The sequence below is a fragment of the Tursiops truncatus genome, chromosome 1 (genome assembly GCF_011762595.2).
Source record: "Tursiops truncatus isolate mTurTru1 chromosome 1, mTurTru1.mat.Y, whole genome shotgun sequence".
Lineage (NCBI taxonomy): Eukaryota > Metazoa > Chordata > Mammalia > Artiodactyla > Delphinidae > Tursiops > Tursiops truncatus.
In genome coordinates, this window is record NC_047034.1 from 61036035 (window position 1) to 61063508 (window position 27474).

Consider the following 27474-nt stretch of genomic DNA (forward strand, 5'->3'; position numbering starts at 1 on the left):
CACTGGCCTCCTTCTGTTCTAGTCAACCAAAGTGTGTACATCTAAGAGCACACATATTCCAGTGAGTCAAAAGATAGTCGGAAAGTTAAATAATCTGTGTACAGTGAAGGATGATGAAGTAGCTAAAAGTGAAAGGAAATAGAGCTAAAGAGAGCGAGAAATGGGTTGTGGAATGGCCAGCAACATGACACCTCAAACTGTTTTAAAATATTTTAACTTGAAGAATCTTGGAAGAATATTATTTTTGGTATATTGTATGAAAGTCTTTTACTGCTACAGAGTAACGAAGGATTTGTAAATTTTTGAAATATATTCAATAAGTGATGTGATGTGGCAGAAAAGCTCTAGAGTCAGACAGACCTGAATTTGAATCCCAGCTGTGTGACTTATAATCTCTGACTTTGGGCAATTTAAGAAAGTGTCCAATAAAATACACTGTGTGTGTGTGTGTGTGTGTGTGAAAAAAAGAAAGAAAGAAAGTGTCCAGCAGAGTGCCTGGGACATAAGTCAGCTTTCTGTAAATGTTTGTGACCTTTGTCCCCGTTATGAGGATTCATATTTGATTTGAATTCCCATTTGGGGTACTGACCTTTCTTCTGAAAATCCTAGTAAAACCAATCCTGGTTAGAACTGTAGTCAGAGAAATCAGCAAAGCCAGTTATTTCTAAATTTGAAGAAGCAAGTGACAAAAAGAACTTTTTGAGTAATAATATACTATAATCAAAATTTGGCAATTAGCAATTGAAAACCTTGCACTTTATCTTTTAACCCTTCAGCATTGTCCATGTTTTTTTTTTAACCAATAAAATTATAGTGATTTTAACTGAAAACCACAAATGTTTATTATCTCATAGTTTCTGTGGGTCAAGAATCCTGGAGCAGCTCATATGAATGCCTCTGGCTTGTGCCTGTGGCTCAGGGTATCACAGGATGCAGTCACGTGGCCAGCCAAGGCTGCAGTCACCTCAGGCTCACCTCTGGGGAGATCTGTCTCCGAGCTCTCTCACATGGGTATTGCCCATTCTCACATCCTCTCTGGCTCTTGGCCAGAGACATCAGTTCTTCACCAAAAGGGCTGCTTTCCCCAGAGTGAAAATACCCGAGAGGGAGAGAGGATGAGAGAGAGTTCCTAAGACAGAAGCTGCAGTCTTTTTATAACCTAATCTCATAAGTTATATCCCATCACTTCTGCCATGGTCTAGTTTTGGGGGTTTTTTTTAAACTTTTTATTTTATATTGGAGTATAGTTGATTAAAGCACTGTCCATCTTTGAAGAGGAAGGATTAGAAAATTTGACACAGGCAAAAGTGAAGAGGTCCTCAAGCGTCAAATTATTACTGCTTTCTCTTTTCAAGCCACACTTATATTTGTTTGGCATGTGAATGCACACATGTGTACGTATTTTCTAGGGTTAAGCATTTAAGGAAAACATATACTCTGAAATATGGCACAGATACAAAAAAGTTTATGAAAATATGTGTGTCGAATTGGTGTTTCACTTCCTTTTCATTAAAACCTGCTCTTTCCTATATGGGTTCTCCTAAGCCCCACTTGTCAGTCAAATTAATTGTAGCATTTAGATGCAATCACAGACAATCCTTTTGATTCTCAGAAGCTACATCGACAGACTGTCTCATGCTTCCTTTCTGCCCAAAAACTTTCATCCATCCCACTATTAAATCTTAAAAATTAAAGATTCTAATATGTATCCAATCGAAAACTCTCGCTGTCAGTGATCAGTTTCATAACTACTCTCAAAAACTTAGAAAGAAGCAACTGTATACCAGAAGTCCTTACTATCAATATAGCTACTAAACTTCATAAAAGAAGCTTTCACAGTGGTAAAAATCACTCAGTCTAGTTGAGTTTAACTCTATATCAAAATTTTCTAACAAATCCTTATTGATCGCTTCATTAGGTACATTTTCCAAGGCCAGGTCTGATAGGCCTGTGTTTCAACTCAACTCTGCCACATATTAACTGTGAGACCTTGTTAATGTTTGTTTCTGAGCTTTAGTATTTTCAAGAGTAAAATGGGGAAAATAATATTACTTACTTCATAGGATTGTCGTCAAGATAATCGAGGTAATGTTTTAACACAGTGCCTGGTGCATGACGGGTGTTAAATAAAACGTAGAAAATGTCAGAAAATGGGAAGTTTTGTTTTTAATTTTATTTTTCTTTATACAGCAGGTTCTTATTAGTTATCTATTTTATACATATTAGTGCATATATGTCAATCCCAATCTCCCAATTCATCCCTCCCCCCGCTTTCCCCCCTTGCTGTCCATACATTTGTCCTCTACATCTGTGTCTCTATTTCTGCCTTGCAAACCAGTTCATCTGTACCATTTTTCCAGATTCCACATGTATGCATTAATATATGATATTTGTATTTCTCTTTCTGACTTATTTCACTCTGTATGACAGTCTCTAGGTCCATCCATGTGTCTACAAATGACCCAATTTCGTTCCTTTTTATGGCTGAGTAGTATTCCATTGTATATATGTACCATATCTTCTTTATCCATTTATCTGTCACTGGGCATTTAGGTTGCTTCATGACTGGTTAGTGTAAATAGTGCTGCAATGGCCATTGGGGTGCATGTGTCTTTTTGAATTATGGTTTTCTCTGGGTATATGCCCAGTAGTGGGATTGCTGGGTCGTATGGTAGTTCTATTTTTAGTTTTTTAAGGAACCTCCATACTGTATCAATTAGTGGCTGTATCAATTTACATTCCCACCAACAGTGCAAGAGGGTTCCCGTTTCTCCACACTTTCTCGAGCATTTGTTGCTTGTAGATTTTCTGATGATGCCCATTCTAACTGGTGTGAGGTGATACCTCATTGTAGTTTTGATTTGCATTTCTCTAATAATTAGTGATGTTGAGCAGCTTTTCATGTGCCTCTTGGCCATCTGTATGTCTCCTTTGGAGAAATGTCTGTTTAGCTCTTCTGCCCATTTTTTGATTGGGTTGTTTGTTTTTTTAAATGTTGAGCTGCATGAGCTGTTTATATATTTTGGAGGTTAATCCTTTGTCCATTGATTTGTTTGCAAATATTTTCTCCCATTCTGAGGGTTGTCTTTTCATCTTGTTTATGGTTTCCTTTGCTGTGCAAAAGCTTTGAAGTTTCATTAGGTCCCATTTGTTTATTTTTGTTTTTACTTCCATTACTCTAGGAGGTGGATCTTTCTGTGATTTATGTCAAAGAGTGTTCTTCCTATATTTTCCTCTAAGAGCTTTATAGTGTCCAGCCTTACATTTAGGTCTTTAATTGATTTGGAATTTATTTTTGTGTATGGTGTGAGGTAGTGTTCTAATTTCATTCTTTTCCATATAGCTGTCCAGTTTTCCCAGCACCACTTATTGAAGAGACTGTCTTTTCTCCATTGTATATCCTTGCCTCCTTTGTCATAGATTAGTTGACCATAGGTATGTGGGTTTATCGCTGGGCTTTCTATCCTGTTCCATTGATCTATATTTCTGTTTTTGTGCCAGTAACATATTATCTTGATTACTGTAGCTTTGTAGCATAGTATGAGATGAGGGAGTCTGATTCCTCCAGCTCCATTTTTTTACCTCAAGATTGCTTTGGCTATTCGGGGTCTTTTGTGTCTCCATACAAATTTTAAGATTTTTTTTGTTCTAGTTCCGTAAAAAATGCCATTGGTAATTTGATAGGGATTGCATTGAATCTGTAGATTGCTTTGGGTAATATAGTCATTTTCACAATATTGATTCTTCCAATCCAAGAACATGGTGTATCTCTCCATCTGTTTGTGTCATCTTTGATTTCTTTCATCAATGTCTTATAGTTTTCTGAGTATGGGGTTTTTTTACCTCCATAGGTAGGTTTATTCCTAGGTATTTTATTCTTTTTGTTGCAGTGGTGAATGGGATTGTTTCCTTAATTTCTCTTTCTGATCTTTCGTTGTTGGTGTATAGGAATGCCAGAGACTTCTGTGCATTAATTTTGTATCCTGCAACTTTGCCAAATTCATTGATTAGCTCTAGTAGTTTTCTGGTGTCATCTTTAGGATTCTCTATGTATAGTAACATGTCATCTGCAAACAGTGACAGTTCTACTTCTTTTCCAATTTGTATTCCTTTTATTTTTCTTCTCTGATTGCCGTGGCTAGGGCTTCCAAAACTATGTTGAATAATAGTGGCAAAAGTGGATATCCCTGTCTTGTTTGACTTTATTGTGATTGCACCCTCCTACTGTCTCATTGCAGCTTCTCCTTTGTCTTTGGATGTGGGGTATCCTTTTTGGTGAGTTCCAGTGTCTTTCTGTCGATGTTTTTTCAGCAGTTAGTTGTGATTCCATTGCTCTCGCAAGAGGGAGTGAGTGCACGTCCTTCTACTCCGCCATCTTGAACCAATCTCCTCGGGAAGCTTACTAATTGAAGACAGACCCAAAAAGCACTTTCTTAAACAAAGGAGTTTTAATTTAGCTGCCCAAAGGATATAATGTGTTAACTTATTTGCACACCTTCTGAGGCCCTAACTGTTGGAATTCTTGAGGCTTACACAGGTTAAAGCAGAAAACAAGCTGTTTGGGGGTGGTGGGCCAGAGGTGAGGTAGAGAGGCTCAGTAAGAGATAAATTCTTAACCTAATCTGTTTTATGGTTTGGCATTCATTTCAAAAAACAACATTGATCCAAAGTACATCAATACTGTTGTTTCTCCATGGTAAACAGATTGTTTTTTTAAGTTGTTATAATGATGGTGAAAGGTTGAATCGAAACAAGGATTGACCTCAAAGCCTAGATTCCTCTCTGTAAAACAGAACAGTTTTACTGGAGCTTGTTTATATAAGGAAACAGAGATAGAAAGTACTTGTATTTATTAAGACTGGCTTTCTCCCTAAGGAGTCTGTTTAATTATATGAGGTATGAATATAACTATGTTAAGATCGGTTTCCACAATGCCAGAAAATTTACTCAGCAAACATAATTAAATGAGCTTCTTTTTCTCCTCCCTTAAGAAAACTGTGTTTTTCAACATTCTGAAATACACAGTAAACTTAATTATAGGGCTGGGCTTTGTTTGAAAATGTTTGCTTGTTTTTCAGCTCAACTTTTTAAAATTCAGGTTTTACAAATGTGTCACTAAATATTAATTGTCATTGTGATATACATAAGAACAGCTAGAAAATCAAAATTGATTTAAGCTGTTAGAAAATATGCCGCCCTGGGCTTCCCTGGTGGCGCAGTGGTTGAGCGTCTGCCTGTGGATGCAGGGGACGCGGGCTCGTGCCCCGGTCCGTGAAGATCCCACATGCCGCGTAGCGGCTGCGCCCGTGAGCCATGGCGGCTGAGCCTGCGCGTCCGGAGCCTCTGCTCCGCAACGGGAGAGGCCACGGCAGTGAGAGGCCCGCGTACCGCAAAAAAAAAAAAAAAAAGAAAAGAAAGTATGCCGCCCTCTTAAAACACATTTTGCCAGTGTCCATAGGATGAAGAAACTCAAATCCAGTGCCACATTGTATTGCTGTTATCTGTGGGGTGAATTTGAGTGGATGTATGGGCTTGACCAGTCAGAAAGAACAGGTCAAAATTTTACCTCACAAAAATCTCTGAAGAGAAGTATTGTAACGTAAATTTCATAGTCCTGGTAAAAGTCACAGTCATTATTGACCAAAATTGGGTGTTTACTCAGGAGATACTTGTCTTTACGATAATCACCTACCAACTATTGCCTAATTTCAACCACCCACCACATAGAGAAAGAGTTGTGAAAACTACTCTGGCGTCTTATCAGTCTCCCTGACCCTTGCCCCATATATCCAGTCTAGAGAACCTGAAACAGTCCTTGCGTGAGCAATAGGCCACTGGGGCTGGTGGGGGAGGGGAGGGCAGTGCCAGCCAATCAGAAGCATAGTCAGTGCCCATGAAACAATGAGCTTCTGATGAGGTTGTGGCCAGGAAAACGGTTTTTAGACACAACTGTCATTTTATGTGTCAGCTATAGACAGACATGGCACTTCTGCTGTCTTCTGAATAATGTCATCCAGGCCCCTTTCCTGTTTTCTGCACTCCTGAAAGATCTAGGCCCTAATGTAAGCTCTGACTTTTCCTCAGCCTTGAAGAAAGAAGAGGTATGTGGCAGTAGGAGTCTGAGTAGAAAGAATGGTTGCAGAGCTAAAGATGAGGGCAACCCTTGGGGAAGAAGACAGGTTTGGGAGCTTAAGGAAAGTGGGAAGGCCTTGGGCTAGGAATAGAGGTCCCCCTTGTATATATCTGTGTCAGTCATTTAAGTGAGGTTAGAAGCTTGAAGGTTTCAATGTTACCTCATCCTATTTACCCTAGATGCTCTATTTTTTTAGCTTCCCGTCTACTTACCTATCTTCTGCATCTTCTCACATAATATCCTTCTTATCAGTCATCAAATAGCAAATGCCTACCATGTGAAGGGGCTCTAGAAAGATACTATGGAGGAAACGAACATATATGTAGAACGTGATCTCTAACACAGAGAAGCTTCAATTCAGAGAAGCCATAAACAGAATAATAGATAGTCAAAGATTTTTAAATAGATAATAAAGCACTTAAGTTTACAAACACTAAGTGCCCTAATAGCTCAGAGGAAAAATTGCCTTGGCTAGAGTGGTCTGGCAAGCTTTCGTGACAGATAACATTATCCCTTTATGTTGAGAGTATCTCCTTTGGATTCTTGTAAAACCTGACTTTACGTATTGATGAAAAGTGGGATGAAAACTGAAATCTATTAGAAGTTTCTAGAAAAGATATTTAGAGAAACAATAATGGATATAATTGATTGATCTTTAGTTTCATTTGCCTTTGGGGGTACTGCTGAGTTCTCTTTAAGTAGAATAAAACTGGACACACACTCTCCATTCAGGAAAATCTGTGTTGGTATATCTTTGGGGCCTTGCTCTCTCACTCTGTCAGGTACCCTCATTCCTAGATGCTTTCATGCTTTCTGAGTGTCCGCTCTCTGTTCAAGCTCTATTCTTGATTGTGATTGAATTGGCCAAATATTTGATGAGGGTACCATCAACATGCTTTGAAAGTGCTCTAAAATTAAATACATATTTTCTCTAGGTCATAAACATCCCCGAAGTGTCATAAAACATATACAAATGGGGTATACCGTGGTATAGTAGAAAGAATATGGACTTTGAAATTCCACAGACCTGGGCTTGCTTTCCAGCTGTGTGACCTAAGGCAAATTCATCTGAGCTTCATTTTCTGTATCTATAAAATGGGGATGAGGCCTACTTCACAGTGCTGTTTTGAGGATTAAATGAGGCAACCTCTGTAAAATGCTTTACATTAAAAAGGTCTTAATAGGACTTCCCTGGTGGTGCAGTGGTTAAGAATCCGCTTGCCAAAGCAGGGGACATGGGTTCAAGCCCTGGTCCAGGATGATCCCACATACCACAGACCAACTAAGCCTGTGCGCCACAACTACTGAGCCTGAGTGTCACAATTACTGAAGCCCGTGCGCGTAGAACCCATGCTCTGCAACAAGAGAAACCACCACAATGAGAAGCACATGCACCGCAACAAAGAGTAGCCCCTGCTCGCCACAACTAGAAAAAGCCTGTGCGCAGCAACAAAGACCCAACGCAGCCAAAAATAATTAATTAATTTAAAAAAGATTATTTTTTAAAAGTTCTTAATAAATTATTATTACAATGTGGTATGTGCCATATCACTAATCATTTTCTGATGTTGCAGAACTTAAAGCAGAAAACTAAGTCTTCTAAAAGAGAAAATTCCAATTGTGTTCTTATGGATGTTCATGAGAAAAGCTCAGGTGTTCATCTTAGATGTCTTTGCCTCTTCAGCCCATGAACAAATAATTTTGTTATTCTAGTTTCCCTTCTTTATTTGTCATCTTAATCTCCAAATGCATCTACTTTCCTTACCCAGTAATCGTAAACTTAGAAAAATCTGTCTAAATCTTCAAATCACCTCATTTAATCACCTGAAACATTGTAAATCAAGTATACTTCAATAAAAATGGAATCTTAGCAATCATCTAATTCATCTTTCCACTAAAGAGGAGAATCACCTCTACAACCTTGAAGGCAGATGGACATGCAGTCTCTCACAAGGAAATCCAATATTTCCTAAGACTACCCAGGTCCAATGTTCATCCTTACACTGCTTAAATTTGCCTCCCAGGCATTGCCAGCCGTTGATCCCACTTGATCCTTTTGAATCAATCAATCAATCAATAAATAAATCTAACCCGTTTTAGTGTGAGTTTTAAGACTAAAGCAAAACATTCCGTACTGTGCATGTGAAGAGTATGTGGTATTGCCAACATTGAAGGGGCTGGTAGTAGAGTTGCTAAATAAAATGTAATATTTGAAATATATTTATATTAAAAAATTACTCACTGTTTATTTAAAATTCAAATTTAACTGGATGTCCTATATTGTTATTTGCTAAATCTGACACTCTTTCAAGTGATAGCAAAAGAGAGCAAAGTTGAGATAGTCAACAAAGAGGGGCAGGAGAGGGAGGAATAGAGCTACACCCTGCTCAGTTCTGCTCAGTCCTAACTGTTCATGGCCGCTCAGCCCATCTGTGGAAGCCTGTTCGGAGCACCCATTCCTACAGAACGTATACTATTTAAGGTTACCTATTCTTTGATAGAGTAGCTCCCTCCACTGAGGAAAAAGAACGCCAGCTTTCCTTTCCCTCTTCAGCCCTCCCATGAAGTTTATTCTTGCTTAGCCAAATCCAATCCCTACCTGAGGGAGAAAGTAGGGGAATTCTTTTGTTAAATTCAGGGGTCTGCATTAGACTTTGCACATGTATCTCCTGGTTACTCCACAACTTTCACAGTTCAGTTTAAATACCGGAAGACAGGAAAGCTTCCGGGAAGATGGCGGAAGAGTAAGACGCGGAGATCACCTTCCTCCCCACAGATACACCAGAAATACATCTACACGTGGAACAACTCCTACAGAACACCTACTGAATGCTGGCAGAAGACCTCAGACCTCCCAAAAGGCAAGAAACCCCCCACGTACCTGGGTAGGGCAAAAGAAAAAAGAATAAACAGAGACAAAAGGATAGGGACGGGACCTGCACCAGTGGGAGGGAGCTGTGAGGGACGAAACGTTTCCACACACTAGGAAGCCCCTTCACGGGCGGAGACTGGGGGTGGCGGAGGGGGAAAGCTTCGGAGCCGCGGAGGAGAACACAGCAACATGGGTGCGGAGGGCAAAGCGGAGAGATTCCAGCGCAGAGGATCAGGGCCGACCGGCACTCACCAGCCCGAGAAGCTTGTCTGCTCACCCGCCTGGGCGGGCGGGGCTGGGAGTTGAGGCTCGGGCTTCGGTCGGAGCACAGGGAGAGGACTGGGGTTGGCGGCGTGAACACAGCCTGCAGGGGGTTAGTGCACCACGGCTAGCCGGGAGGGAGTCTGGGGAAAAGTCTGGAGCTGCCGAAGAGGCAAGAGACTTTTTCTTCCCTCTTTGTTTCCTGGTGCACGAGGAGAGGGGATTAAGAGCGCCGCTTACAGGAGCTCCAGAGACGGGCGCGAGCCGCGGCTAAAAGCGCGGACCCCAGAGACGGGAATGAGACGCTAAGGCTGCTGCTGCCGCCACCAAGAAGCCTGTGTGCGAGCACAGGTCACTATCGACACCCCCCTTCCGGGGAACCTGTCCAGCCCGCCACTGCCAGGGTCCCGGGATCCAGGGACAACTTCCCCGGGAGAACGCACGGAGCGCCTCAGGCAGGTGCAACGTCAGGCCGGCCTCTGCCGCCGCAGGCTCGCCCCGCCCTCCGTGCCCCGCTCCCCCGCATCAGCAGCTCCTTTAACCCCATCCTGTCTGAGCGAAGAACAGACGCCCTCCGGCGATCTACATGCAGAGGCGGGGCCAAATCCAAAGCTGAGCCCCTGGGAGCTATGAGAACAAAGAAGAGAAAGGGAAATCTCTCCCAGCAGCCTCAGAAGCAGCGGATTAAAGCTCCACAATCAGCTTGATGTCTGTGGAATACATGAATAGACAACGAATCATCCCAAACTGAGGAGGTGTACTTTGAGAGCAAGATTTATGCTGTATGGCTTTGCTTCCACCATTTGGCCTAGGGTTCTATCCGTACATTTAAAAAAAATTTTTTTTCTTAATAATTATTTTTTATTTTAATAACTTTATTATATTTTATCTTACTTTATTTTATTTTACTTTATCTTCTTTCTGTTTTTCTTCCTCCCTCCCTCCCTCCCTTCTTTCTTTCTACTTCTACTAATTCTTTCTTTCTACTTTTTCTCCCTTTTATTCTGAGTTGTGTGGATGAAAGGCTCTTGGTGCTGCAGCCAGGAGTCAGTGCTGTGCCTCTGAGGTGGGAGCGCCAACGTCAGGACACTGGCCCACAAGAGACCTCCCAGCTCCACATAATATCAAATGGTGAAAATCTCCCAGAGGTCTCCATCTCAACACCAGCACCCAGCTTCATTCAACGACCTGCAAGCTACAGTGCTGGATACCCTATGCCAAACAACTAGCAAGACAGGAACACAACCCCATCCATTAGCAGAGAGGCTGCCTAAAATCATAATAAGTCCACAGACACCCCGAAACACACCAACAAACGTGGACCTGCCCACCAGAAAGACAAGATCCAGCCTCATCCACCAGAACACAGGCACTAGTCCCCTCCACCAGGAAGCCTACACAACCCACTGAACCAACCTTAGCCACTGGGGTAAGACACCAAAAACAACGGGAACTACGAGCCTGCAGCCTGCAAAAAGGAGACCCCAAACACAGGAAATTAAGCAAAATGAGAAGACAGAAAAACACACAGCAGTTGAAGGAGCAAGATAAAAACCCACCAGACTTAACAAATGAAGAGGAAATAGGCAGTCTACCTGAAAAAGAATTCAGAATAATGATAGTAAAGATGATCCAAAATCTTGGAAGTAGAATGGACAAAATGCAAGAAACATTTAATAAGGACCTAGAAGAACTAAAGATGAAACAAACAATGATGAACAACACAATAAATAAAATTAAAAATACTCTAGATGGGATCAATAGCAGAATAACTGAGGCAGAAGAACGGATAAGTGACCTGGAAGATAAAATAGTGGAAATAACTACTGCAGAGCAGAATAAAGAAAAAAGAATGAAAAGAACTGAGGACAGTCTCAGAGACCTCTGGGACAACATTAAACACACCAACATTCGAATTATAGGGGTTCCAGAAGAAGAAGAGAAAAAGAAAGGGACTGAGAAGATATTTGAAGAAATTATAGTTGAAAACTCCCCTAATATGGGAAAGGAAATAGTTAATCAAGTCCAGGAAGCACAGAGAGTCCCGTACATGATAAATCCAAGGAGAAATACGCCAAGACACATATTAATCAATGTATCAAAAATTAAATACACAGAAAACATATTAAAAGCAGCAAGGGAAAAATAACACACAAGGGAATCCCCATAAGGTTAACAGCTGATCTTTCAGCAGAAACTCTGCAAGCCAGAAGGGACTGGCAGGACATATTTAAAGTGATGAAGGAGAAAAACCTGCAACCAAGATTACTCTACCCAGCAAGGATCTCATTCAGATTTGATGGAGAAATTAAAACCTTTACAGACAAGCAAAAGCTGAGAGAGTTCAGCACCACCAAACCAGCTTTACAACAACTGCTAAAGGAATCTCTCTAGGCAAGAAGCACAAGAGGAGGAAAAGACCTACAATAACGAACCCAAAACAATTAAGAAAATGGAAATAGGAACATACATATCGATAATTACCTTAAATGTAAATGGACTAAATGCTCCCACCAAAAGACACAGATTGGCTGAATGGATACAAAAACAAAACCCATATATTTGCTGTCTACAAGAGACCCACTTCAGACCTAGAGACACATACAGACTGAAAGTAAGGGGATGGTAAAAGATATTTCATGCAAATGGAAACCTAAAGAAAGCTGGAGTAGCAATTATCATATCAGACAAAATGGACTTTAAAATAAAGACTATTAGAAGAGACAAAGAAGGACACTACATAATGATCAAGGGATCGAGCCAAGAAGAAGATATAACAATTGTAAATATTTATGCACCCAACATAGGAGCACCTCAATACATAAGGCAAATACTAACAGCCATAAAAGGGGAAATCGACAGTAACACATTCATAGTAAGGGACTTTAACACCCCACTGTCACCAATGGACAGATCATCCAAAATGAAAATAAATAAGGAAACACAAGCTTTAAATGATACATTAAACAAGATGGACTTAATTGATATTTATAGGATATTGCATCCAAAAACAAAAGAATACACATTTTTCTCAAGTGCCCATGGAACATTCTCCAGGATAGATCATATCTTGGGTCACAAGTCAAGCCTTGGTAAATTTAAGAAAATTGAAATTTTTCAAGTGTCTTTTCTGACCACAATGCTATGAGACTAGATATCAATTACAGGAAAAGATTTGTAAAAAATACAAACACGAGGCTAAACAATACACTACTTAATAATGAAGTGATCACTGAAGAAATCAAGAGGAAATTAAAAAATACCTAGAAACAAATGACAATGGAGACACGACGACCCAAGATCTATGGGATGCAGCAAAAGCAGTTCTAAGAGGGAAGTTTATAGCAATACAATCCTACCTTAAGAAACAGGAAACATCTCGAATAAACAACCTAACCTTGCACCTAAAGCAATTAGAGAAAGAAGAACAAAAAAACCCCCAAAGTTAGCAGAAGGAAAGAAATCATAAAAATCAGATCAGAAATGAATGAAAAAGAAATGAAACAATAGCAAAGATCAATAAAACGAAAAGCTGTTTCTTTGAGAAGATAAAGAAAATTGATAAACCATTAGCCAGACTCATCAAGAAAAAAAGGGAGAAGACTCAAGTCAATAGAATTAGAAATGAAACAGGAAAAGTAACAACTGACACTGCAGAAATACAAAAGATCATGAGAGATTACTACAAGCAACTCTATGCCAATAAAATGGACAACCTGGAAGAAATGGACAAATTCTTAGAAATGCACAACCTGCCAAGACTAAATCAGGAAGAAATAGAAACTATGAACAGATGAATCACAAGCACTGAAATTGAAACTGTGATTAAAAATCTTCCAACAAACAAAAGCCCAGGACCAGATGGCTTCACAGGCGAATTCTATCAAACACTTAGAGAAGAGCTAACACCTATCCTTCTCAAACACTTCCAAAATATAACAGAGGGAGGAATACTCCCAAACTCATTCTACGAGGCCACCATCACCTTGATACCAAAACCAGACAAGGACGTAACAAAGAAAGAAAACTACAGGCCAATATCACTGATGAACAAAGATGCAAAAATCCTCAACAAAATACTAGCAAACAGAATCCAACAGCACACTAAAAGGATCATACACCATGATCAGGTGGGGTTTATTCCAAAAATGCAAGGAATCTTCAATATACGCAAAACAATCAATGTGATCAACCTTATTAACAAATTGAAGGAGAAAAACCATATGATCATCTCAATAGATGCAGAGAAAGCTTTCGACAAAATTCAACACCCATTTATGAAAAAACCCTGCAGAAAGTAGGCATAGAGGGAACTTTCCTCAACATAATAAAGGCCATATATGACAAACCCACAGCCAACATCGTCCTCAATGGTGAAAAACTGAAAGCATTTCCACTTAAATCAAGAACAAGACAAGTTTGCCCACTCTCACCACTCTTATTCAACATAGTTTTGGAAGTTTTAGCCACAGCAATCAGAGAAGGAAAGGAAATAAAAGCAATCCAAATCGGAAAAGAAGAAGTAAAGCTGTCACTGTTTACAGATGACATGATACTATACATAGAGAATCCTAAAGATGCTACCAGAAAACTACTAGAGTGAATCAATGAATTTGGTAAAGTAGCAGGATTCAAAATTAATGCACAGAAATCTCTGGCATTCCTATACACTAATGATGAAAAATCTGAAAATGAAATCAAGGAAACACTCCCATTTACCACTGCAACATAAAGAATAAAATATCTAGGAATAAAACTACCTAAGGAGACAAAAGACCTGTATGCAGAAAATTATAAGACACTGATGAAGGAAATTAAAGATGATACAAATAGATGGAGATATATACCATGTTCTTGGATTGGAAGAATCAACATTGTGGAAATGACTCTACTACCCAAAGCAATCTACAGATTCAATGCAATCCCTATCAAACTACCAATGGCATTTTTCACAGAACTAGAACAAAAAAATTCACAATTTATTTGGAAACACAAAAGACCCCGAATAGCCAAAGCAATCTTGGGAACGAAAAACGGAGCTGGAGGAATTTGGCTCCCTGACTTCACACTGTACTACAAAGCTACAGTAATCAAGACAATATGGTACTGGCACAAAAACAGAAAGATAGATCAGTGGAACAGGATAGAAAGCCCAGAGATAAACCCACACACATATGGTCACCTTATCTTTGATAAAGGAGGCAGGAATGTACAGTGGAGAAAGGACAGCCTCTTCAATAAGTGGTGCTGGGAAAACTGGACAGCTACATGTAAAAGTATGAGATTAGATCATTCCCTAGCACCATACACAAAAATAAGCTCAAAATGCATTAAAGACCTAAATGTAAGGCCAGAAACTATCAAACTCTTAGAGGAAAACATAGGCAGAACACTCTATGACATAAATCACAGCAACATCCGTATTGATCCACCTCCTAGAGAAATGGAAATAAAAACAAAAATAAACAAATGGGACCTAATGAAACTTCAAAGCTTTTGCACAGCAAAGGAAACCATAAACCAGACCAAAAGACAACCCCCAGAATGGGAGAAAATATTTGCAAATGAAGCAACTGACAAAGGATTAATCTCCAAAATTTATAAGCAGCTCATGCAGCTCAATAACAAAAAACCAAACAACCCAATCCAAAAATGGGCAGAAGACCTAAATAGACATTTCTCCAAAGAAGATATACAGACTGCCAACAAACACATGAAAGAATGCTCAACTTCATTAATCATTAGAGAAATGCAAATCAAAACTACAATGAGATATCACCTCACACCAGTCAGAATGGCCATCATCAAAAAATCTAGAAACAGTAAATGCTGGAGAGGGTGTGGAGAAAAGGGAACACTCTTGCACTGTTGGTGGGAATGTAAATTGATACAGCCACTGTGGAGAACACTATGGAGGTTCCTTAATAAACAACAAATAGAACTACCATATGACCCAGCAATCCCACTACTGGGCATATACCTTGAGAAAACCATAATTCAAAAAGAGTCATGTACCAAAATGTTCATTGCAGCTCTTTTTACAATAGCCAGGAGATGGAAACAACCTAAGTGTCCATCATCGGATGCATGGATAAAGAAAATGTGGCACATATATACAATGGAATATTACTCAGCCATAAAAAGAAATGAAATTGAGCTATTTGTAGTGAGTTGGATATTCCTAGAGTCTGTCATACAGAGTGAAGTACGTCAGAAAGAGAAAGACAAATACCGTATGCTAACACATATATATGGAATTTAAGAAAAAAAAATGTCATGAAGAACCTAGGGGTAAGACAGGAATAAATACACAGACCTACTAGAGAATGGACTTGAGGATATGGGGAGGGGGAAGGGTAAGCGTGACAAAGCGAGAGAGAGGTATGGACATATATACACTACCAAACGTAAGGTAGATAGCTAGTGGGAAGCAGCTGCATAGCACAGGGAGATCAGCTCGGTGCTTTGTGACCACCTGGAGCGGTAGGATGGGCGGGGGAGATACAAGAGGGTAGAGATATGGGAACATATGTATATGTACAACCGATTCACTTTGTTATAAAGCAGAAATTAACACACCATTGTAAAGTAATTATACTGCAATAAAGATGTAAAAAATATAAAATAAAAATTAAAAAATAATAATAATAAATAAATACCGGAAGACAGTGGCCATTTTCACCCAAGTGTCATCATCTGACAATGTTTCCAATCTCTCCCATCATTCCTCACATTCCATAGTCCATGAACTTCAAATAAAGTGGGCAAAACTAAACCCAATACTCCAAATCAGATATGAACACTGCTTACTACCATAAGATTTGCATTACATCCAAATGGCCAATAAACATATGAAAAGGTGCTTAATATCATTAGTACCACCAGGGAAACAAAACCACAGATAACACCACTCACCTACCAAGATGACCAAAATTTTAAAAGACTGACAATAGCAAATGTTAGCTGGGTTATGGAGCTTCTGACTTCTCACATCTTGCTTGTGGGGTGTAAATTGACCCAGCAGTTCCACTCCTAGGTATATGCCGAAGTGAAATGCATACATGTGTTTACGAAAACACATATACAGGGATGTTCTTAGCAGCATTATATTTCTAATAGCCTAAAACGAAACAACCCATAGGTCAGTAGTAGAAGGGATAAATAATTTGTGTATAATCAAGCAATATCAAACAGCACTGAAAATAAATGAGTACTGTATACACACAACAACATGGATAAACATCACAAACAATTGAGAAAAAATAAGAAAGTATATATGATTCCATTTATATAAAGTTAAAAAATAAGGTAAAAATGATCTATGGTGCTAGAAATCAGGAGATAGGTCACCTTTGGGGAGATGTGGGGGGAATGAGCGGGAGATAATATGAAACAGGCTTCTGTAGTGCTGGTCATGTTCCTTATTTGTTTTTTGAATGAATGAATGAATTTTGGTTGTGTTGGGTCTTCGCTGCTGTGTGCAGGCTCTCTCCAGCTGCAGCAAGCTGGGGCCACTCTTCGCCACGGTGTGCAGGCCTCTCACCGCGGTGGCCTCCACCGTTGCAGAGCACAGGCTCCAGCCGCACGGGCCGCAGCAGTCGTGGCACACGGGCTCAGCAGTTGTGGCCCACGGGCTCCAGAGTGCAGGCTCAGCAGCTGTGGCGCATGGGCCCAGTTGCTCCATAGCATGTGGGATCCTCCCAGACCAGGGCTCCAAGCCATGTCCCCTGCATTGGCAGGCGGACTCTCAACCCGCCACTGGGGAAGTACTGTTCTTTCTTGATATGAGTAGAGAACATGGATTTGTTCACTTTATAATAATTCATCAAGCTATCCAGTTAGGAATTTTGCATTTTTCTGTGCATGTGTTATGCTTCAATAAGTAAGTTTTTTAAAAGATAACATTGGATTTGCAGTAAATCTAGTCTTTTACACCACATGCTTATGCATTTGATTTTGTTAAAATTCTAAGCACAGCACTTATTTGCATTTATTCTTCCAAAACTTCATTGTTATTTCAGTCAATTAAAATATTTTAAGATCCTGATTCTATCATTCAGTACATTAGCTCCCCTTCCAATTATATCTTTATCTGAGTCCTCTAGCACACTCATGGAGGCCCCCTCTGAATGGACACTAGAACACAAATCAATATCCTTTAGGTCTAATTGTTAACCAGCTAACTATATTTTCATCACTCCTATAATTTTGTATGTTACCCACAAAGATGTGAGAAATTTGGCCAAATGCCTTGTTAAAGTCAAGATATACTTTGTCAACAGCATTCTCTTGATTTTAAAGTTTAATAAATCAGAAAAAGAAATATGGGCTTCCCTGGTGGTGCAGTGGTTGAGAATCCGCCTGCCAATGCAGGGGACACGGGTTCATGCCCCGGTGTGGGAAAAGCGGCTGCTCCCATGAGCCATGGCCGCTGGGCCTGCGCGTCCAGAGCCTGTGCTCCGCAACGGGAGAGGCCACAACAGTGAGAGGCCCATGTACCGCAAAAAAAAAAAAAAAAAAAAAGGAAATAAGGCTAGTTTGTTCTCAGCTCTGAATCCCTTTTGACTACTTTTAATCACCTGTTAATGACTAAGTGCTCACATATTATCAAGTATGATTAATCACCTGTTACTGATTAAGTGCTCACATATTATCAAGTATGATAACTCACAAATATCCCAGCTCTCACTCTCACTGCACACATGGTAGAATTGCACTTTCCCACTTAGGTGAAATTAGATATGTTGCATAACTTGCTTTGGCCAATGTCATTTGAGTGGAAGTGAAATATATCGCTTCTGGGAAAACACTTTAAGAAAGAGTCTGCAATCAAATCCTCTTTTCCCACTGTCTCCACAACCAAAATGTCCCAGCCTGTGTCCCAAAGTGAAGGCAACGATAGAGTAGGGCCTCAGACAACCTATAATGGACATGTAGCACCAGCAGGAAATGAATAAGAAATAAGCATTGGCTATTTCAAGCCATTGAGATTTTGGATTTTTTTGTTAATGAAGCAAAACCTAGCTTATACTGACTGATACATCACGTTTACCAGATGATGTTTTCAGGAATCCGCATGTAGTCTCATCTTTTGAAATTCAGAAGAGAATGTACCTGTCTCTAGTTTTCCAGCCTCTCTCTCATTCTACATTATTCTTTGAGATTACTGACATTACATCTGTCAGTTCTTCCATATATTTCAGTGGATATAGGTTATCTGGGAATGGCTACTTGAATTTAAATGACTAGTTTTTTATCACTGCTTTCTTATCTTGGACTTCAACTCTTTCTTGTCAATATTTGTTATATTTTCAATTCTCCATAGTGGAGAAGACAGAAACAAAAGAAGAGCTGTGTAGTACATCATAGTTAAGCTTTGTCCTTATTCCTCTTTTATTAATTACCTTGCTTTCAATAAAACCTAAAAGTCCCTCTGGGTTTTCTTAACTTCATCATTTTTCCTAAGTCTCAGCTCATTCTGGGCATTCTCACACCCTTCTTTGATAAATTCATATAGCATTTATCAAATTCACTCTCTGAAATTTTTTATTTGATGTATTTGTTATCTGTTGACTGTTCCTAGCACATGCTGTGTTTTAATGATACTTTTATTTTTTTTAACCTTAGTTATATGCTTCTCCTTCTACCTTTTGTTCACTTCTTAACATTTGCATTTACCAATGTTTTTCCTTTTAAAGATTATCTAATACTTAATATTTAGTACCCATTTTTAGAGGTTTCTATCCATTTTAAGGTTTGTTTTTTTTGTTTGTTTGTTATATATACTAATATACTAATGTTTTCCCTGATTTTAAAAAAAAATGCTTTCCTGAAGTCTAAGATATATGTTAACTCACTTTTTCCTTCTAATACTCTTATGTACCCCAACATGACCTATGTTTGGTTGAAATTACTAAGCAGGTCCTCCATGTTGGTGAGTTATCAGTTCCTCCTTTTTTTTTTTTTTAATTCACTTAGTATCTTTATCACTTATTCCAAGAACTTGAATTGCTCTGAAAATACTGGGTATGCTATTCCTGTTCAGGGTGGTAGAGCATGATTTTTACAACATTCAGGCATGATCATTTCGTCAGCCCCAGCAGCTAAATGAACGCCTTAGGAAATCCTAGTTTTCTCAAAGCTAACTGTGTAACACATTAAAATTTCAATATTTCCTCCCACTTACAGTTTAAAGTCTTACACACACACACACACCTTTTAATTCTTTCTCTCTATTTCTTTACGCCTATACCTTAAAACAATCTCTTTCTTATATATAATACTCCACTTTGCTACTCACCTTTATATAAATATCCACAAACATAAACTCATGTCTACACTTTCTCTTTTAATTTTCAAAAAGGAGAGAGAAAAGATGAGAGACCAAAAGGGAGGGAGAGGGAAAGTGGAGACATGTGGACAGAAGGAAAAGGGGCTTGGACGGAGGGATTAGTACTACTGGCCCCTCTACCACAGCACTTGTACCCTGAGGGCTCACCCCTTCACGGAAATGCATGGTCAACAACTCAGCCATTATCACCTCAACCACTTAAATAAGCAGTCCACAGGTTAGACAAAGCAAAAGGGAAGAAAGAAATAGGAAAGTGAGTGAATGAATGTAAGTCAGATTGCCACCATTCTCAGCTTTGCTTTCCAGAAGGTCTATCTGGGGACTGTCTGCGGTGACCATACAACCCTGAACATCTGCCTTAACATGAGCACTCAAAGAGAACATGAATCACAGGATCGGTCCATCGTCAAAATAGCAGCTCATTTACCGGACCTCATTGTCTATGGAGATTTTTCTCCAGAGCGACCTTCTGTGGATTATTTTGACGGAGTCTTGATGTTTGTTGATATTTCAGGCAAGCACAAAAGGGATGTTTAATGTGGGGGAACAACAGGCTTGAATCGGAATTACATGCAGAGCTTGACTGCTGAGTGGGGGCGGGGGGGGGCGGCATTTTCGAGTTTTTGTGCTGTTACTGCAAATATTCCTACTGAGAAAACTGGAGGGAGGAGGGATAACCCGTGGACCTGGCTCCCTTTCTTCTTCCCTTACCCAGCATGTCCAGTAATGGGCAAATCTTTAAGATGTCCATGTCCCAGGCCTGGAACTTCAGGCTCCAATGGCCCTGTCCCAACTGACTCAACCCCCCACACCCAACAGCATCCCAGGCAAAATTGACCTCAGGAAATGGCCTCTCCAGATGTTGTTTACAGCTTAACAGGAAACTTGCCACCTCTTCAGAAGTCTTTGAATTTTATGAGTTTTCATTGCCATGAAATGGAAGTTCTATATCCAGTTAAAGAAACTGCAGTCATCCCTGTACAAGTTGAGAAATTAGGAGGGAAGAGTTATCTGGTGCCTTTCCCTGACCCCTAAAATAATAAATAGAGAAGACCCAATATCTGACACTTGACCAGCCACATAGATCATTTAAGAGAAACCCTGCCAGTTCTTAAAAGCTGAGGCCCACTGCTCACCAGTGTGGTCCTCTTCTCCTGACTGTTTAGTTCCTCCCAGCACACAAGGAAACTAGCTGCACATTTGTTACAGGTTTTACTGCAATGACTGAGAAGTTCAGCACAGCCATGTACATGGACAGAGGGGCTGAGCAGTTGGTGGAGATCCTCAACCACTATATAAGTGCAATAGTGGAGAGTAAGTGTCCCCATAGGTTTCTGGCTTAAGCATATTTCAATTCATTGTTTTTCTGTATTTGGTGGTTATAACCTGATAAAGTACTGTTGCTTAGCATTCTTCATTGTCTCCATGAAATGTGTATGAAACTAGTCTTTTTGAAATATAATACAGTACAAATGAAGGAATGCAATCAAACCTCATTAACACAGACTATTTGAGGGATTAGTTTTGCATTAGTTACAAAACTAAATTAGAGACTACTTTTAAAAGAACCGTAGTAGTAATTCTTTTAGTTATATTCAATAACTCCAAAAAACTAGCATCAATATAACTCAAACACAGTCATTAAGAGAATATGGTATGAATACATGAGTGATTTACAATCAACTTGTCAGTAATTTGTGTCCTAATAATGGATTCTGAAGTACTTCCAGCTGACTGAAACTTTGGTCTCCTTTTCAACCTCTGCCTACCAACTTGTAGGACTTATTTGCATTATTGTTTGCATTATTAATTCGAACTATTCATGAAGAAAAGGATTTATTCTATTAAGGTAAATCTTAGGTCTAGTCCATTATCAGGCTCTGAGTTCCCTAGTAATATCTTAATATCACCCGCTAGATAAAATTTGATTGTCATTAAAAGCAGAAACTGTATCTAATTCCTTTTTGCATTACACTCAGCACAACGGTGCTCAACAAATTTGTGATAATGCAGAAATAAGAGGAAAAATGTCCATTTATGTCAGAAAGCCTAAATAAACAAAATGCAAGTTGGTAATAAACAAAACCCAAGTTGACCATAGTTGTGGGTTTTTTCTGATTTTCAGTTCTTATGGAGTCCTGTCACTCATGTACTCACCCACGCTCACTCAAGCCCCTGCTCATGACATACATAGATCAGTGAAGAACGTCCCATTATCATGGGAGTAGGATAGCTGTCCTTAAGCCTCCTCAGCAATCCCACCGTCTTCGTTTCTATCTTTTCCCATTCACAAAAACAGAGCAGGTACATAATTTAGTTCACTGTTCTCATTCTGCAGTTGAGGAAAGAGACTCAAATGGGTTTAAATGCCTTGTCTGAGATGACATCTTTAGTATAAATCTATTCTCTGAATTGCTCTTCTCTTGACCTAATTTCTATCCCACTGTTGAAGAGTAGATTCCTTTTATTAGCTTTAAGAAATCAAAGTTATTCTGTACACCTGAAACTTACATAATTTAAAAAGAAAGAAAGAAACCAGAGTTTGATTTTACCTTCTTTTCTTTTTTTTTTTCCTCAGAAGTGTTGATTTTTGGAGGAGACATCTTAAAATTTGCAGGTATGGGGGCTTACCGACATAGCAGGGGTAAGAAAGGAATGCCAAGGGGCCTGTGCTCTGACAAAGGAAGCATCTCAGAGAAAACAGTGGCCAGCAGACCGGCTGGAGAAATGTTTGAAGCATAATTCTGTACAGATTTCATACAAAATAGACTGGCCCCCAGGGCAGGTCAGGACCTCTGGTGTGTCTTTCTTTTCAAGGTGATGCTCTGCTAGCCCTGTGGAAGGTGGAGCGGAGGCAACTGAAAAACATCATCACGGTGGTAATTAAATGTAGCCTGGAGATCCATGGATTGTTTGAGACCCAGAAGTCTGAAGAAGGCCTGGATGTCCGAGTCAAGATAGGTAAGCTCTTGAGAAAGAAGAAATGCTATAGCAGTTTGGATATAGGTCCTGACTCCTGAGGCATCTCCCCGGTAAAGAGAAAACAGTAGAACACTGTGACTCAGGTCCACCATCTTGTCTTGAACTTTGGATTAGGTTAACCAGAATGTGAATTTTGGTTCCCTCACTTACCAGTCAAGAGAACTAATATCTACCCCATAGACTTACAAAAAAGTAAATTTAAGTGGTTAGTATAGTACCCGGCACATAGTCACCACTCCACAAAATAGTCTTTATCGTTACTATTGCTGTTATTATGATTAGGTCTTGCTTCTGTCCACAATATGTATCATTAAGCACAACAGGCAGCAGCTTGTGATTACATAGATTCAGCAATGTCGTAAGACTGGTCCTTCCCCACTTCATAAGAATCATGTGCAAGAAAAGCTTAAAAGTTCAACCTGCGACACAGCTCCACTTAACAGAGGGCTTCTTAAATTCACACGTACAATAGCAATCACACATATTTCCAATTGTGTTGCAGACATTACACTATGTCATTTCCACTTCACCACAGTCCTGAGGTACAGGCATCAAAGGATTTCACAGGTGGGGAATGAGATTCTGAGAAGTGTAAATGATGAGTTACAGCTGATGCTGTTGACGTTAGCTTTTGCCTAACTAAACTTTGTAAACTTTATAATTCTCCAGTATCATAGATGATGAGAAGATCAGAGGTTATCCAATTAACTGCTTCTCAGTTTTCTTTAGGTTATTCAGAATTTCCAAATTAGTTAAATCTTCTGTTGAAAAAATAATCAAAGTTGTTATAATACTGAATCTTATTTTTCCAAGTTAACACCTAGAGATTTTTGACATATTATCCTTCTTGGAAAATGATGGGGACCCTTCATGTGTATGCTGATTGGCTGTTAGAGAAGTGAAGTGGTTCCAGTACCTTTTCTTTTTTTTTTAATTTAATTTTATTTATTTTAAAATTTTTAAAATTGAAGTATAGTTAATTTACAGTGCTGTGCCAATCTCTGCTGTACAGCAAAGTGACTCACTTATACACATACATTCTTTTTTTATATGCTTTTCCATTATGGTTTATCACAGGATATTCAATATAGTTCCCTGTGCTATACAGTAGGACCTTGTTGTTTATCCATCCTATATATAATAGTTTACATCTGCTAATCCCAAACTCCCAGTCCTTCGCTTGGCAACCACAAGTCTGTTCTCCATGTCTATGAGTCTGTTTTTGTTTTGTAGATAGGTTCACTTGTGCCATATTTTAGATTCCACATATAAGTGATATCATATGGTATTTGTCTTTCTCTTTCTGACTTACTTCACTAGTATGATAATCTCTAGTTGCATCCATGTTACTGCAAATGGCATTATTTCATTCTTTTTTATGGCTGGGTAGTATTCCATTGTATATATGTACCACATCTTCTTTATCCATTCATCTGTCGATGGGCATTTAGGTTGTTTCCATGTTTTGGCTATTGTGAATCGTGCTGCTATGAATATAGGGGTGCATGTATCTTTTTGAATTATAGTTTTGTCCAGGTATATGCCCAGAAGTGGGGTTGCTGGGTCATATGGTAATTCTATTTTTAGTTTTCTGAGGAACCTCCACAGTGCTTTCCATAGTGGCTGAACCAACTTACATTCCCACCAACAGTGTAGGAGTTCCCTTTCCTCCACACCCTCTCCAGCATTTGTTATTTGTAGACTTATTAATGATGGCCATTCTGACTGGTGTGAGGTGGTACCTCATTGTAGTTTTGATTTGCATTTCTCTAATAATTCCTGATGTTGAGCATCTTTTCATGCGCCTACTGGCCATCTGTATGTCTTTGGAGAAATGTCTCTTAAGGTCTTCTCCCCATTTTTCAATTGGGTTGTTTGTTTTTTTGTTGTTGAGTTGTATGAGCCATTTGTATATTTTGGAGATTAAGCCTTAGTCTGTCACATCATTTGCAAATATTTTCTCCCATTCCGTAGGTCATCTTTTCTGTTTTTTGTTTGTTTTTATGGTTTCCTTTGCTTTGCAAAAAGCTTGTAAGTTTGATTAGGTCCCATTCGTTTATTTTTGTTTCTATTCTATTGCAGTAACTTTTCTTTTAACGAGCCTAAGCATCAGTATGTTTCAGAGGGAAAAAAAACCATATGTATATATCAGGGGAAATCAGCTTTGACAAATCAGCATGGCAGAGAGCGAAGATAAAAAACAAATTTTGGTGCTTCCCTGGTGGCGGAGTGGTTGAGAGTCCGCCTGCCGATGCAGGGGACACGGGTTCGTGTCCTGGTCTGGGAGGACTGCACATGCTGCGGAGCGGCTGGGCCCGTGAGCCATGGCCGCTGAGCCTGCGCGTCCGGAGCCTGTGCTCCGCAACGTGAGAGGCCCGCATACCGCAAAAAAAAAAAACACACCAAATTTTGATTATGTTAATTATAGTCATTTAAAAGAACTGTGTATCACTTACAGTTCATGTATACATACATTTCGCATACATGTCATATTTTACAACATTCTCTCTTCTGTTGCTTTGGTACCAAAACCTTCAGCTCCCAACTTGAAAACAACTGGAGGACACATTCTTGGGATAGAACTTGATGGTCAAAATGCCTGTTCCTTTCCCCTACCTTTTCTTCTCTGGCTGTTGCCTGAAATTTCACCCTAAGTGCTTCTTTTCAGCAAGAGCCTCAATCTCTGATAAAATGCAAGTTGTTCCCAAACAGAAATCATTAAAACTGTCCTCTGTATAAATAAGAAGTGTAAATAAGTCAAAGTATAAATAAATTGAATAAATGATAAAATAACTTTGGGGACTGATAGGGCCAGATATCTAGGGAGCTAAATGTCATAGAAAGGTTAAAACAAGTAGGTAACTTGCTAGCTTTGGGAGAAAAGGAGTTTGGGAAGGGCCAGGCCCAGAATAGACTGCTCTGATTTCCATGTAAAATTTTAGAAACTAGATTTTGCTCTGGGATGCTCAAGATTCTGATTTGTCCAAGAACTCATGCTGCTGGGGACCAAGCCAGAACTTCTCATGCAAATCCATTGCTTGCCTTCTTGCCAGGCCTGGCTGCCGGCCACATCACCATGTTGGTCTTTGGAGATGAAACTCGAAACTACTTCCTAGTGATTGGTCAGGCGGTGGATGACGTACGCCTGGCACAGAACATGGCGCAGATGAATGATGTCATTCTATCACCAAACTGCTGGCAGCTCTGTGACCGGAGCATGATTGAAATTGAGAGGATTCCAGATCAGAGAGCAGTAAAGGTAGGTGTGATCCTGTCACTTGCAGAAAGTTCTGCCATTCTGTGCCAGGGGCCTCCTGTCAGAAAAGCCACTGGGAAGCCACTGGTTCCATGAAGCTTCCAGGCTGGAGACTTGGATGGGGTCAATCTGGGTTAGATTAAAAAGTATTGGTCCAGGGACTTCCCTGGTGGCACAGTGGTTAAGAATCCGCCTGCCAATGCAGGCGACATGGGTTCAAGCCCTTGTCCAGGAAGATCCCACATGCCACAGAGCAGCTAAGCCCATGAGCCACAACTACTAAGCCTGCATGCCACAACTACTGAAGCCCGGGCGCCTAGAGTCCGTGCTCCGCAACAAGAGAAGCCACTGCAATGAGAAACCCACACACCACAATGAAGAGTAGCCCCTGCTCCCTGAAACTAGAGGAAAGCCTGCCTGCAACAACAAGGACCCAACACAGCCAAATAAATAAATAAATAAATAAGTAAAGTATTGGTCCAGAACACCTCCTCTGGGAGGAACCAAGGCTGGTGAGTTCAAGAGGAAATGATCAGGCTTCTCCGTGATAATTAAGGATGTGGAATTTGGGTATGGAGGCCTTTGGGGGGAACAGTGCCCTTGCTTAATGAAAGGAAGAGTCTCCTGGCTATTCCCTAGGAGCAGAGGTTGTAGTTTTGACGGCTGCCATTGGCCTTCAGGTTCTCTACTCAACACTCTCCTAACTCAGTGTGAGGAATCACCGAGGGTGAGGATTGGAGGTGAGCAGGGGCAGCAAAGATTAGTGAAGGAAGAGACTTTTCCTGTCTCTACTAGGCCCTGCCTAGTAGAAAGCACTGTAGTTAAGCTGAAGACCAACTATAAGCAGAACTGTCCTTGGGATATAGCCAATTAGAGAAAGGGGGCAGAGCTGTGCTGCTAGATGAAGCAAGAATGAGACTGCTTGGCAGATGGAAAGAAGAGATGGTGAACACATGGAATTGAAGGCAAAGATGAAAGCCCCTTCACCCTCACACACACAATGTACTAGGTATGCATCAGTCTACAACCCTCACAGCCCTCCCCCACTCACTCTCCCAGTAATACACATCCCAGCTGCATGACCTAGCTGGGTGATAGCAATGCCCCCCATTCCCCATCTTCTTCAATTGTTCCTTATACCTTTAAAAATTGTTTTTAATTTTTAAATTAATTTTAGACTTACAAGAAAGTTCAAAAATAATATGAGTGTTTCCATATATCCCTTACCCAGCTTCCCCAAATGTTAGCATTCTTCATAACCAGAGTGCAATTAGTCAAAACCTGAAAATTAACATTGGTGCAATACTACTCACTAATTAAAGGCCTTATTTGGATTTCACCTGTTTTCCCACTAAAGTCCTCAGTAGAATGTTCCAGGACTCTATCCGTGATCTCACACCACACTTTTTTATTTTTACCTAGCCTCCTGCAATCTCTAAAACAGTTTTTTAGTTTTTCCTTGTCTTTTATGACCTTGACATGTAAGAAGAGCATTAATCAGTTATTTTAGTGTATGTCCCTCTGTCTGGTTTTGCCTGATAGGTTCTCATTATTGGACTAAGGTTATCCATTTGGGGGGCAAGAATGTCACAGAAGTGAGGTTGTGCCATTCTCCATGT

At 39.9% G+C, this 27474-nt stretch overlaps 1 protein-coding gene across 1 annotated transcript in view; it reads left to right on the plus strand.

Annotated features, from left to right (window-relative positions):
* The first annotated feature begins 5974 nt into the window (after positions 1-5974).
* The window catches only part of ADCY10 (adenylate cyclase 10), a 109736-nt gene continuing 88236 nt past the window's right edge, over positions 5975-27474 (plus strand). Inside the window, exons 1-6 of the mRNA XM_019952121.3 lie at positions 5975-6101; positions 19924-20131; positions 20827-20931; positions 22196-22234; positions 22435-22578; positions 25653-25858. Coding sequence (XP_019807680.2) covers positions 19981-20131; positions 20827-20931; positions 22196-22234; positions 22435-22578; positions 25653-25858 — 645 coding nt within the window. The 5' untranslated portion in view covers positions 5975-6101; positions 19924-19980. The remainder of the gene's footprint in view (positions 6102-19923; positions 20132-20826; positions 20932-22195; positions 22235-22434; positions 22579-25652; positions 25859-27474) is intronic.